We start from the raw sequence: 14,770 nt of genomic DNA on the forward strand, positions 1-14,770 counted from the left end.
AATTACTGTCTCCCACCCAGGGCCGGCTCTGAGATTCTTGGGGCCTAAGTCGAACTTGTAAAACAGGGCCCTATATTTTCTTTTTAAAAAAAAAACCTCAAAAGGAAAACAAAATCATAAGAATGAAAAAAGTTCTTTTTAAAAAAAAAAACCTCAAAGGGAAAACAAAATCATAAGAATGAAAAAAGGTAGCAAGCTGCTTGGGCTGAGAATCGAACCATGCTTCTGTTGTGTAGCAAAACTTAGACTTACCACTTTGCCAACTACCTCCTTTGGTAGCTAGAAGTACTAATTAAATATATATTACATACATAGGTATACCTATTTGGGGCCCTAATTTTTGACCAAATTTCGGAGGCTTAAGTCCGCCGCCTTGTCCGCCTTAGCTCAGGGCCGGCCCTGCTCCCACCCCATAGCCACCACCTCCACCTCCATAGCCACCACCGCACCACCGCCTCTCTTTAAGGTGTCTCTCTCTCTGTGAGTATATACATACATGTATTTATATATACAATAACAGCAATTAGATCACTTTCGGTAATAATATATCGAAAATATGTACAAAATTCGGTAACCAACTGCCGAACTATATATACAAAAATCATACATAACATTTCGGTAAATACCTGTTGAAAACAAGATTATATTTCGGTAACTACATGCCGAAAATATGTTTAACCTTTGATAAACAACTGTCGAACCAGTATATACGAAAATCATACATTCATTTCGGTAAATAGCTGTTGAAAACAAGATTATATTTCGGTAACTACATGTCGGAAATGCATACAACAAAAACAAGAAATATATATTTCGGTAATTGGATGCTGAAAATGTATCTTAATTTCGGTAACTAACTGTCGAGTATGGTAATATTTTATAGTGGTTAGCTACTGAAATTACTTACTTTATTCTATTCTAATCAAACACAGAAAAATTGGATTTTCTAAACCCAGACGCCACAACAACAAAGCAGAGGCCATCGTAAACAGAAAAATTTACCTCCTCACGCGGCTTCCAAGATACAATATCCATCACAGTATCTTCATTCTCATTTGTCATTATATGGCTGCCAATAGAATTTGATTCAATTTCAATTTCAAAATCCAAACCTATAAATGGGTCAAAAACTGGATCAATGGAAGCACTTGAACCTTCCATTGATATAATATTTGGCCATTGCTCCTCCTCCATCAGAAAATTTGAAAGAGATGACGAAGATGAAAGAGAGAGAGGAGAGAGAGGAGAAGAGAAGATGAACAATTGTCTGGTGTGTGTGTGTGTGTGTTTAAAAAACGTGAATGATGATTTTTGAGGGGAAGGAGGAAGAAGATAATTTAGGGTTTTGGTCATAAGGGCATGTAGGTCATTTCACATATAGATATAAGGGTAAGTAGATCATTTTGCATTAGAGAGTCATGTTGTAATTAGTTGATAATTTTTAATAGACTAAGGGAGAAAATAGAGGGTTACGAATAGTCGCCCCCTTATTTATTCTTATGTTTACTGAAGAAGAGCATATTTACCATTTACGTCATGTAATTCACGCTGCTTGCAAATGGACCCTAGAATTAAGAATTTGGAGCTTCGATCCCTAACATAAAAAAGGAGCTTTTATTTATAAATTAGAGGCTAGCCCAGGACAGTCTTTGGTTTAGCAAAACACCTTCAAAGTCGCATGATTTTTCGCAGAAGACAGGATGGTGACATGGATGGGCTTCAATAGCCGTCTCGGACAATCGAAATTTTCTCAATGCAAGAGTACCTTACCGGTAAGATACTTTTGTGGAACTCATTCTCGTCAGACTACTCCAGATGCCGCCCTGGAGAGTTAGTGAAATCGTCTTTGGCAATCAAATTAGAAGAACAATATTTACCCAAAAAAATAAAGAAGAATTACAAGAACAATATATTCTGATGATCATATATGGGGAAACCGTACAAAACAAGCTCAGAAACAAATGCTCCTACTTTTGAGCCATCCTTTACCGTAGAAGTAAGAATTGAATCAATATAACAAGATGAAGACAATAAACAAAAGATATTTTAGATTCCATCACTAAACATGTAAATCCATATTTTAGTGTTATGTACATGTTAATATAGAAATTACATTGACAATCTAATACTGTACAAGTATAAATTATGTCACGTATAAAATGGATTAAGCTGGTTCAGAATTGTCTTTCATTCCAGGGCATAATCTACATCCATGCACATGATATTTTCCCGGAGTTAGCTACTATGAACACAACCGTCTGTGCCTCCTCCGATGTTGGTCTTATTTCTCTTTATTAGGAAATCGAAGAAGCCATAGAAAGGCTTTGTCTTTTCAGTAATGCAATCTATACGGTACCTAAGGCAAATAGTTCTACAAGACTCCTTGTACAAATTCAGGTTTTTCCGGTTCCCCTAAGATCCTAGTTTTATATGATCCAATGGAGTAGAGTCATAGCTATTGATGTGCATCACTTCTTCAATACATCAGGCACATCCTTTCTAGAGTTGACAACAATTGGAGACGCAGATAAACCACCTTTTTCATCTGAAACAAATACGCGACCGCTTTCTTCCCTCTCTTCACCTTCGCTAAGTAAACTGGAGGATGATGATCCAAGTATCTGCACCATTAAGCTTCCACCTACAGGAAAAGGATATATATATTGAGCATCATCAGTCAATATACACACCTTGAAAGCCAAATCCATGGATAAAGGCACAAGACATCTTTCGATAGGAGAATATCCTTTCAGTTTTTTAAGCTGTAAGTGATGAATTTTTATGCCCCTGAACCAAGCTCAAATCAATACTCTCAGTTTGATTTAAGTACAGAGTACAGCAGTTTTTCGCAACTTCAACCTCATAAAATGCCGTAAAAGTCTTGAACTTGCAACCATATGAATGGATTAAAGTTTCACCTCATCAAAATTATATTGATCAGGGTTTGGATTTGGAAAACATGAGCTCTTTGAAGGATAAGGCTAAACTCTAAAAGAATGAGATATAAGTGGCCCAAAAATTAAATCATGCACCTTGCTTACAAGCACGTATAGGTACCAGCCACGCATGTAAACATGTTTATAGGCTAATCATGAGAGCCAATGCAAGCATTTCATTTGTACTCCTTTCCGGCAAAGAATTAAGGATGATAAACATTCTCTGTTATATAGGCAAGGTTTACAACTTCTCTGAGCTTGTTTTTGTATCAGTGCATGTGGACACGGTTATGCACGTACTTGCAATATAAGGGCATCTTCAACAGTAGGATGCATTTTCGTTATCTCCAAGTTATTCATATAGCATGACACACAAATGGTTTACTCAGAAAGATACAAGGCACCCAATAAAGCCGGAAAAAACCCATAAGCACCATGGGCAAAAAAATTCACGTATGGGTGGAGACAACAGAGAGAAATTTTTTCGGGGGTGTCACTAAGGCATACTATTGGGCAAAAAAATTTCTCACTAAGGCATACTAGTCATTTTTGGGGATGTCACCAAGGCATGTCAAGATGGCAGAATCCGGAAGTTGCCAGAAGTGACATCCCCAAAAATTATAACACAATGAACCAGAAACAGAAGATCAAATCAACTTACCAAGCACAAGAGCGGCGCCAATCCATCCAGTCACTCCCCACCTTTCGCCAAGAAGAAACCATGCAAAACCAGCACCCCACACTGGCTCCATGCCATAAATAATTGCAGTTTCAGTGGCTGACACATCACGCATAGCAGCAATCTGTATATTACATAAACTCTTCTAAGAAATCAGAGCCATCATCCAGAAAAATAAATGTATAAACTGCGAACAGGTGAATGGGAACAGTCTTTGGTATTGAACACGTTCATCCTATTAAATCATCTAGGGAATAGGAAATTAACCATAGTACGAGCCTATAAATTGATGTACTTCAAGACTTTAAGATATGAATGATTGAATGAATGAAAATTTACAACAGCTTTCAGCTTCTATGATTGTGTGATGCAATCTAATTCTTTGGTGTGATGCTAAAGAGGCCTTAGGTGTGATGCCTTTGGGATCTATCCTTCTCATGTTCACAGCCCCCAAAACAGCCCCTTTTTCTTTGTGTTTGATCTTACTTAGCCTACATTCAAATCCTGTCCTGCATCAATTTTGGTATCAAAGCGAGAGTAGCATCATGTCTACACAATCTGGCAAGCCTTTTTGAGGAAGATTAACTGAGTTCCAGCTCGACAAGAATCTTTTTAAGATTGTGGAACAACCTGATAGTTTCAGTGATCGGCTTAATTCTTTGGAACGCCGACCAAGTCAGAGGAAGGTGATAAATAATGTGATTGTGAAGAGTAATGTACGATGGTTTACTATTCACGTCTACTGTTTGCAGGCCCAAAAAACAGCCTCCCTTGTGCTTGATTAGACTTGGCCCAATTTCAATCCTGTCCTGCATTAGTGATGTAGGACGGTTTCAGGACCCTTAGAGTATTGCCGCCTACAATTGGAATCATGGTGGTTTAGGTGGGGAAATAAGAATACTACTTGGATAAGTGCGCAAAGAGGAAGAAAGGAAAGAAGAGAGATAGAGGTGCTTCATCCTCGCAAGGGTTAGGCAGTTTCTGCAAGAACGGACCGCAGCCATTGTAAAACTCAATTCATTAATCAAATCTGTGTTGGAAAGAAAAATTACATCCACACTGATAGGCTAAACAATGGCCTTTTGAAGTCCTAGAAGTCCAAGTGACATGAACCTAATCAATGAACATATCTAACAAGATAATGAATGAACCGAGTTACCTAGATATAAATGCATACATTGAACCTACTAAGAATAAGATGCAAATAACTAAAACGTGTTTAATGCATACATTGAACTTTGTAACATGTGTTTAATGCATCTAGATGAATTCTAATGCAAGTGTATTAAATTCATGATGACCAACTACCAAATTACCGTGGATGACCTTTGATCTACCAATCCTTGTACGAACCATGCAGCTCTTGATTAGAGTCTCTGCAACTACCAAAATACCCTCATCTAGCAATTTATTGTTTTTGTTGTCCTCATCATTATTAAATTCATGATGACCATTTAACTACCATGGCTAACCCTTGATCTACCAATCCTTGTACGAACCATGAAGCTCTTGATTAGAGTCTGTGCAACTACCAAAATACCCTCATCTAGCAATTTATTATTTTTTGTTGTCCCCATCTATCAGGCTTCCAGATTCAAAACAATTACCACCTATCACTTGGTCTTCGGCAACGTCAAGTTCAGTAATATGGCACCACAGAGAGAAGAAAGAATGCAGGCAACTATGATTTAGATAAACCTAAAAGACAACATGGCCCACTAAAAACCAGACACATTGCCACAGTCAACAGAAAGGGACTCCATTAAGGGGAACCGCAAAGTGGTTCATATTTGAGAAGACTTTGACATGTATTGGTTTAATCATCAATAAGGAATCACATAAAACGTCAATGCTAACAGGGAAACATTACCGCGTGAGTATATATTTAAAAATTTCAAATTAAGAAGTTCATATACCAAGGGAACACAAACAAGAACTATACCTCTACCCATAAGCATAACCCTGTTGAAAATATGCCAGTGTACAGTGCTGGTATCCATGGAAATACCGCCATCCAATCCCAAAACATCGTCCATGTCCAAGATGATGGATTACTCCCTTGGACGTCACCAAACCAGGCTGCAAGTACGTACCACAAAGTTGACAAACCAGCAACAACACATACCTGTATGGAAGCGAATTTGAAAATTGAAACCATTCATGAAATTTAATTAGCTGGAACAAATAATTTTCGAATGGAACTGGTTAATCAAGGAAGAAGTAAGAATAAGGGAGCTTGTTCTGATTAACTAACCTCATATCCAAGGAGTGGTAAGAAGTTTTCCTTGTCGGTACTCCTTGAAATATGTTCTGTTCTTAGCATATGGATCCCAAAAAATATTGCACTCAAAAAGTTCAACAAATCTCCAACCTGAAATGAGTGGATGAAATAACAACTTATTTGATAGTAGTTCGAGTGCAATGAAACTGCTCAACGTGACAAACTTCACCAAGGTATCATTTTCGTAATTAGCATGTTCTACAAAACGCAAGGAAGAAAAACCGGAAAGGACTAAATCAATACTTACGTTAGGAGGTGATCCACTGGATTCCAGCATTGCCACCCCTAAGACAGACATTAGAGCTCCAAACCAGGTATGAGCAGGAACAATGGCTCCTAACATACCATCAAGCAATGGAACGACTATTACCTGATTAATTCACCCAATATTTGTTATAAGAACTACCGCTGTGAACTCCCAAAGAGCACAAGACTTTCGGATAATGGAAGAGTGAGTGAAAGTGAATCTTGGTGGAGCTGTCTTACTGTGAACATAGAAATAAAAGATGCACGGCCAGCATCTGAGGTAAGAAGTCCAAGTGCCTGCATAAGATAGCCTAAACTGACCCAGAATCCCAACTCTATCCCAGCATTACGGGTTTGAGCATCACCTCGTGCTCGTAACACAAAAGGGATAAATGGAATCGCTGATACAGCAAAGCGCACAACAGTGAAGGCTGCTGGATCCATAATTGCTTCTACTTCTTTCAAAACTGGAATGTCGCTAGCTGCATGGAATGGGAAACAGTTTTAGGACAAATTAATTCCTACACTGCAGATGCCATCAGATGTTTTTACAGTATTATGCACAACTGGAACTCAAGATACAGCCTCCTATTCCCTTAAATGATCAGTCTTCAATAGCAACAACATGAATGTTCAATGCACAACTGCAATGTTGTTCATTTACTCTCCTTCTTTTTTTTTTTTTTTTTTTCATTTTTAGCAATGAGACTCTCCAAAGCAGGGCCACTTAGGAACCACTATGCGTAGGGTGCCACCAAAGTTGCAGGATACATATCATGTATCGGTTTCTCATTTTACATATCGTAAAGGGATACATATCATGTATCATACAATATTTAACAAGAGAAAATCAAATTTTAAAAAAATAGTTATACCCAATTTTAAAAAAATAATAATGTCTATCGTGTTACTCGTGTATATACAAAAGAAGTTTTGATGGTAAAAAAAAAATCCATCAATTTTCTAGTAAAAACCGTATTTGGACGCTCCAAATTTCCACAAGAGATCCTTTACTTGCATACTTCATAAGTATTCACAGCCCACACGCCAACGAGAACTTATAAAATTGAGAGGGGGAAAAACGGTGTCATTCCCGCCCAAGGTAGTCAAATCGTGAATCGCTCCGATTCAGTCATGATTTCTATAATGCGTGGAAACATGTTTATTGATCAGGGGTAACAAAAATGTACACTATAAATGTAAGTTTTAGACCTAAATCAATAAAAAAAAAAAAGCTTCTTCTAAATAATGATTTGATATTAATGTGGATTAATAGGTAGGTTGCTTCTATTGCAACTTCCAAGAGATGAGGATTTGTGAATCCTACTTATGGTCCCTTTTTTTGTGAAAAAAGAGTTAAAAAGTACAAAACAAGCCTTTAGAAGGTCTATAGGGTGGTTGTATTTCATTTTTTCTTTGTTATTTTTCGATCACTCTCCTAATAAAAATCTCCCTTTCTTATTACCTCTAATACTACATGAGGAGAAACACAGACTAAACATGGAAGATAACAATACAAAGACCTTCAAAAAATAGTTTGAACCCGTTTCCAACAACAAAAAAGCAAAAAATAAAAAATAAAACTCAAAAATGAATTCAGAAAATTTTTAAGAGAATTGAACGAGGAGTACTGCTATTGGTACCGATGGTACCGTAGAGAAAATGCACCGACGCCCACCGGACGGCCGATCCGAGCCGTCCAAAAATTTTAAAAAACAAAACCGAGTGGGCCCGCGTGAGAATCAATGGCATCCGAGGTGTGTAGGGATCCGAGCACCCATTTTTCGTCTATATATGTATATACATGTATATACACGAAAAATGGGTGCTCGGATCAAGTACCCTACACACCTCGGATGCCATTGATTCTCGGGTAAGCCCACTCGGTTTTATTTTTTAAAATTTTTTGACGGCTTGGACCGGAGACGGCCGTCCGGTGGCCGTCGGTGCATTTTCCCTACGGTACCATCGGTACCAATAGGATTTTTGTTGAACGAGTCACTGATTTGATTCACCAATTCACTTATGATTCACAGCTATTTCCGATTCAGACAGCCTATTCATATCAATTATCCACTGAATCATATCGAATTGTACGATACGACTCGTGAATCATATGATTGCACTCAAGGAAGGTCACAAAGACCAAGGGTCCAACCGTGCAAGCCCCTCTTCTTCCTTCTCACAACCATGGGTCCAACAAATTTAGGTTTTTCTACATGCAAAGTCCATGTAAATCAGCTACAACAATCCAATAGTGACAATATTCACCAAAACTACAAGTCAGGTAATCAATTGATTCTCCCTCCATCCCAAGAAAAATGTCTTGTCGGCAAAACAAAAACTTAAAAATAATGCACTTTTGTTGAAAAAGATTCAAACTTTTTGCCCCTAGTTATTAAATATCAAATAGTTCTTTTATGAGATCTTTATCTCGTTTTGCGAATCAAACAGGGACGAAAAGTAACATCTACCAAAACACTTTGACACGATATTAATTGCTCAAAGGAAAAGCTCCCATAACCATAAATTACAGCGGTGATTTAAGAGAAAATACCATAAACGACAGTAATCACGTTGAGCAAAATGATGCTTCTGACTTTCCTCGACGCGAATACGATCCTCCGCCACGACAATTGGCTTCCAAACAAGGATTTCAAACTCAGCCTCGTACTACTTTTTCGTGGATCGCCAGAGGAGACCTCATCACCATGTTTTTCTACAGACTTCTTCAGTCTGTTCCCAGCATTATTATTATGACTAGCGCAACAAACCCTAGGCGAAGAAGAACGGGGATCGAACGAGAAAGCGGTGAAATGAGTCTGCTCTCTGTGAATGGTTCGGAAAGTAACGATGATTGAGGAATTTGGGAGTTTGATTGGAGAGCGAGTGATCGGCTTCCATGTTGACAATGACCACGACGGTTTTGAAGCCATGGATGAGGTTTGAAGAGGAGGAGCTCAGCTGAGCCCCCAATTGATTGATTTGTTTGTATGTAGATGTGTAACTTCCAGAGCTCCTTCTCTCTCTAGATAATAATACGAAGTGAATTTCTCTCTCAAAACCTTCAGGTTCAGGCATTCCTCTCTCTCTAGATATTTTATGTTTTGTTCTGCTGGACTCTGTGCAACTTTAGAAAATCAGTGACGGTGACCGTCGCCGAATTCATTTCACGTTTTTGATAGTGCACCTATTGTGAGTGGGACCGGCGTCTGCGTGCTGTATGAAGCCCACACCAGTCCCGTTATGGCATATCCTGCTTAGTGGGAAAGGGTTCTATGTAAGTTTCTTACTTACAGTTACCGTTCATTTCGGTCTGTTTCCAATTTATTTGGGCCCATTTCTGTCCATTATCAGATCTGTTTATGTTGTAGAGCTCTTCGCGACCTTCTACTACGCTAAATATCACATTCTGTCGGTTACCAAACCACATCTTGTAACACCTTCTTCTATCATAGGTTGGTCCTATGCCTCAAAAATCTCCGATTTTGGTTTCATCACATCCCATGGTCACAAGGTCCAAAAATGGATTATACTAGCCAAAGCATCGATCCATTTACAATTCTCCCCACAGTTTCTCCTTCAACTACTACCACTGAACCAAGTCATTTTTCTGAGGCTATAAAGCATTATGTTTGGCAAAAAGCTATGGATGAAGAATATCAAGATCTTCTTCAACAAGGGCGCACTTGTGGAACTATAAAATAATTAAAGAGGAATCGTGATGGTTTTGTTAATTATAATTACTAGTGTAATGCTCATGTTTTTGCGTGTTCATTGGTTTAATTGGTAGTTAGAAAGTTAAATCGGTGTAGGAATGGTTATGAAAATACATTAATGGTAAGGTAGAAAACACAAAATACAAAATCCATATTGAAGAAAGATTCAACCATAGAACTTACAACAATATTTCAGTACCATAGAATCTATCCTTGCATTCCCGAATGGTTTTCCCCTTTCTCTTTTTTGACCACTTCTCGAAATCTTGTTCATTTGTTCCACTCTTATTACAAGTTTCATGTGATTCAGCAAGGCTGCTATACATTTAATTCCTTTCTAGTTCCAGCTTCTTCAGCTGCATGCACACCTCAAGAAAATCATGACTACAGGTTTCATCGCCCTCTCCGTCTGATCAAACAAATCCTACCTCATGAAATTACATCAGATTTGAGTATTTGACAAAGAAGCATAAAGATGGTTACAAAAATAAAAATAAAACCATGCTCCAGATTCGTTCTAGATTCGCAATGGCTTCAGCTAAATCATGAATAAAAAAGTTGACTTGAATTATTGGATTGGTCTTGTCAATGTACATTATAACTATTTCAAAGAGAGAGAGAGAGAGAGAGAGCGCAAAGGCATTACCACAAATTAATGGCCCCAGCCAGACGTTAATATAAATGGGTGCCAAACAAGTAGTTCACTTTTGTGCCAAACCTCCGTTTATTCATATCTTCAAATCAAGACAATGCTGTAAAATTACTGAGGCCAGGATCATGCTAAAACCAATTGTTCACCCATTGGGTTTGCTATCTATATCATTCCCTACACCAATCCTAAAACAAAAAGTCTACTGGTACAGATAAAAATCTGTACCAGTGGGTACAAACCTCTTTTTGGGCCCATTTTGGGTCTCAAAAAAATGATCGGAGTCGTTCATTTTGTTTAAATACTTTGCTTATGGTTCCTAACAAAAATAAGCTTAATCCGGTATCGGTAAGAGTATTTACGAAACATCCAAACTTTGCTCTCCTGAATTCTAGAGCAAAGTTTGGATTTTCGTAAATACTCTTACCGATACCGGATTAAGCTTATTTTTTTAGGGACCATAAGCAAAGTATTTTAAACAAAATGAGCAACTCCGATCATTTTTTTGAGACCCAAAATGGACCCAAAAAGAGATTTGTACCCACTGGTACAGATTTTTTATCTGTACCAGTAGCACCTCTCAATCCTAAAATAAGGAATGACTCTCTCTTGGAAAATTTTGTGACACAAGTCTTTCTCCATGTGGAACATAATAAAAAAAACACAATTTCTACAAGAACACTAATGGTAGGAAAAATTTCTCTATTCTATATATATATGCATCATTTTAACTCGTGCCGACATAATCCAAATCCATTCCTCCAAAATCACTAATGTGAACATCTAATATTGGTAACTACACTCCCAACTCCAACAATTTAAACTTCTTGAGTAAAATGATGAAGACAACAACAAATTATGGAGAGAGGTAACCATACTCTAAAAATAAAAATATAGACACATATGCACATATACAAAAATTACATAACATATCCTCCACAAATGCAAAGTCATATTCCACTTTTATCTTCAACACAATAATTACAGCTTGATGAAGTGAACAATAAACAACCATATGCTACCGAAATGACAGACTTGATGAGACCAAAACTATAAACAACAAATCAAAAGTAACTCATAACTCAGGAAAAATAGTTCCGAGATATTGAGAAATTTGAAACTCCAAATTAACCAAGATCATCACACATGCACAAACACACAGTATTTTCATCACTACAAAAACTTTTTCTATTTTTTTAGGAAACTTTTCAGCACATAACTTGTAACGCCCCGATTTTGCAGGAGCAATAGAAAATAATATCTTAAGAAAATTTTGCTAAATAAATATAATTTTCAAAAAAATAAAGGTTTAACTATTACAATCCCAAGATAGATTTACTGAATCAAAATTGTAACGCCCCCAATTTCCGGGTACATTAAATAGACAATTTTATTGAAAACTTAAATAGAGTCTGGCTCAATATTACATCATAACCTTACAAAAGTACTTTTATTCAAATAAGGGAGGGAACTAAGGTTCCTATCTACTGCTCCGCTTCCTCCTCCATCCTGGCTAACTCTTCGGCTCCAAAGGCTTCCAAGGTGTAGAGTTCACCCTGTTCATCTATAAGATCTGACACATTATACCGGCGTCGCCACCAATATAATATGTCAGGGTCACCAAAGCTAACACCATGAGCTACAAAGGCTCAATAGATTAACTCATACCCACTAACCCTTAACTTACAAGTAATAGACCAACGATTCCCACATAAGACATGCCAATGTAATAAGACAGTTAACAATATCACATTCACATTCGCTATTCAAACTAACGTTGGTGTCCAAGATTTCGGAGTTTCTCCTACGCGACTCGTCGTAGACCGTGTCATCGTTTTCACTTTTCTTTTTCCAAATCAACATTTCCAAAATAGTTTTTAACACACCCATCCTCGGTTCCGCCGCTCCGGGTTCCCATTGGCACCTCTCTGCGGTAACTAAGCCACACACCCTACCTCGGTTCCGCCGCTCCGGGTTCCCGGGTATCCGCATAATGGTTCCGCCGCTCCGGGTTCCCATTGGCACACACACACACCCCCAACTCACATAATGCCACCAAAATTGGTCATTATGTAATTTTAAAATATTTCCTTCTTCGAACACTTTTTTCTTGTTAACCACACCCTAGGTGCCATGTTTCTAACTTTCTTGATTTCGGTGTCTCGTTTTCATGCATAGACTCCGCAGTAGGACTTTCCACATAAGGAATCATAAAGCATTCATTGAAATCTTGAAACTAAACTAGCAAGATCATCAACTCTATATTATTTAGCATGCTCAAAACATAAGTTGATGAGTTCAACATACTCCCCATCCTTTTCATTATTTCTAGAAAACACTTTTCAAGTATTTCATGAAATTCTAACATTTTAGGCAACAGATAACCTTATACACTTATGACAGATAACCTTAACAGTCAACAAATAACCTTATATACTTATGACAGATAACCTTAACAGTCAACAGATAACCTTATATACTTATGACAGATAACTTTAATAGTCAACAGATAACCTTATATACTTAGAGAAAACGGTTAAGATCTTTGAACTAAAGACATTCTACTTTCCAACATACGATTCTATACTATACGTAGAGTTAGTAGACTAGGGACTCTACCTTTCTTCTTGGCGGTAGGGTGGCTATGAAAAGTACGTCAGTGGTCGGGCAGAGTAACTTCCTACGGAACGCTTATGGTAGCTTCGAAAGAGAAAGATTTCTCTCGAAACTAAGTCTTGACTATTACTACTACAACTTTTGGATCGAGAGGGTGGTCGGGTGGCGGTTTAGTGGCGGCCTTGGATGAGTTTCTTGAAGAATACAAGAAGAACTTTAAGAACAAGAAGAACTAAGCAAGAACAAAGGAAGAATACAAGTTTTTCTAGAGAGAGAAGTTGCTAGGTGAAGGTGTGAGTTGAATGGCAAGAATGAAGTGCTATTTATAGCAAAAGTCTTGGTTATTACCCAATGAATAAAATTTTCCTTAGCAATTATTATCCAACGGGTAAAGATTTTCCTAGAAAAATAATAGGCCAAAAGGTACAAGGTACTAGATTTTCAAATCAAATATCCCATTAAAGTAATCTAATTATGCACATGTTCTTATTAAACTATTGGATCATGTACTTTAGGAAATCTAGGGCTTTATATAATATGATATATATGTACTCATGTCCACATAGTTAAATATATAGGTAGGTACTAAGTATCCAATAAAATGTAAGGCTAGGATTCTCTTATTAATAAAATTCACAAGGTACTAGTACTAATTTATTTATTATAGTACTTAGCAATCTAGGATTTGGATACACCCCTTTTTTTTTATGCAAATAAGCACATAGAAAATCTAAAAAAATGATTTATTTAATGAACCCTAGTACTTGTTGAAAGATTTATCCTATTATCCAATGGATAATAAATTCCCTAGTAATTATTGACCAATGGACAAAAGTAATAAAGAAATTTTCATAATTAAATAACCAAAATATCCTTTTAAGCATGTATAAAAATCTATATTTAACTATATAATAGTACTTAACCAAATCTAGCAATGAATATCTTTAATAGAAAATTTAGGGTTTCTATTGTCCAATGGATAAAAGTTTCCCTAACTTTTATTGACCAATGGATAAAAGGTAATATGTACTTGAATAATATTTTAAATAACCAAATGTCCTTTAGTCATGTGAATATGAGTACTTTATCAAATCTAGTACAAAATATTTTTGATAGAAAAATTTAGGTAGTAAATCCATGGTACATTTATATACATATATAATCACATGGTGGATCTAGGAAAATATTTATTTAGTCCATCTTAGTACTTGCTAGTAAGACTACTCTATTATCCAATGGGTAATATCTACCCTAGTAGTCACTGACCAATGGTTAAAGAAGTAAAGTAATAGATATACTTGAATAATATATACATGTACTTTTAGGCATGTGTATATAAGACTATATATAACTATATATATGTACCTTTAACAAAATCTAGAATAGTACCTTAGGTGAAAAAAAATCTAGTTTTCCTATTGTCCAATGGACAAAAGTTTTCCTAACTTTTATTGTCTAATGGGTAAAGAAAAGTACTAAATTAATAAAAGAAAATATAAAATGATTTTCTTGTCCAGGGTTGGAAAGGTTCACAAGGCTCAAAGATGGTCAAAAAGGTCCATTTAGGGTTAGGGAATTGTAACTAGGTGAATTGGTAGTTTGGTTTCTCCAACTGGTCGGTTAGAAGCTAACTAGACTTGCTAA

At 36.8% G+C, this 14,770-nt stretch overlaps 2 protein-coding genes across 2 annotated transcripts in view; both read right to left on the reverse strand.

Annotated features, from left to right (window-relative positions):
* The window catches only part of LOC131301323 (uncharacterized), a 110,817-nt gene that overhangs the window by 10,304 nt on the left and 85,743 nt on the right, over positions 1–14,770 (reverse strand). The window lies entirely within an intron of this gene.
* On the reverse strand, positions 2,032–9,298 carry LOC131301324 (uncharacterized). Its single transcript, XM_058327546.1, has 7 exons — positions 8,700–9,298; positions 6,383–6,624; positions 6,144–6,266; positions 5,870–5,986; positions 5,558–5,740; positions 3,598–3,739; positions 2,032–2,641 (listed from the first exon to the last, which is right to left on the reverse strand). Exons 1-7 carry the CDS (start codon positions 9,076–9,078, stop codon positions 2,469–2,471), a joined length of 1,359 nt encoding a protein of 452 aa, XP_058183529.1. The 5' UTR covers positions 9,079–9,298; the 3' UTR covers positions 2,032–2,468.

Source organism: Rhododendron vialii, chromosome 9a (genome assembly GCF_030253575.1).
Source record: "Rhododendron vialii isolate Sample 1 chromosome 9a, ASM3025357v1".
NCBI classification, from domain to species: domain Eukaryota; kingdom Viridiplantae; phylum Streptophyta; class Magnoliopsida; order Ericales; family Ericaceae; genus Rhododendron; species Rhododendron vialii.

Coding starts and splice junctions, on each gene's coding strand:
- LOC131301324 (XM_058327546.1), bottom strand. CDS start 9,078: ATGGCTTCAAAACCGTCGTGGTCATTGTCAACATGGAAGCCGATCACT. Junction 5,987..6,143: donor CCAGTGGATCACCTCCTAAC/GTAAGTATTGAT, acceptor CACTCATTTCAG/GTTGGAGATTTGTTGAACTT. Junction 2,642..3,597: donor TGGCGCCGCTCTTGTGCTTG/GTAAGTTGATTT, acceptor CTTTTCCTGTAG/GTGGAAGCTTAATGGTGCAG.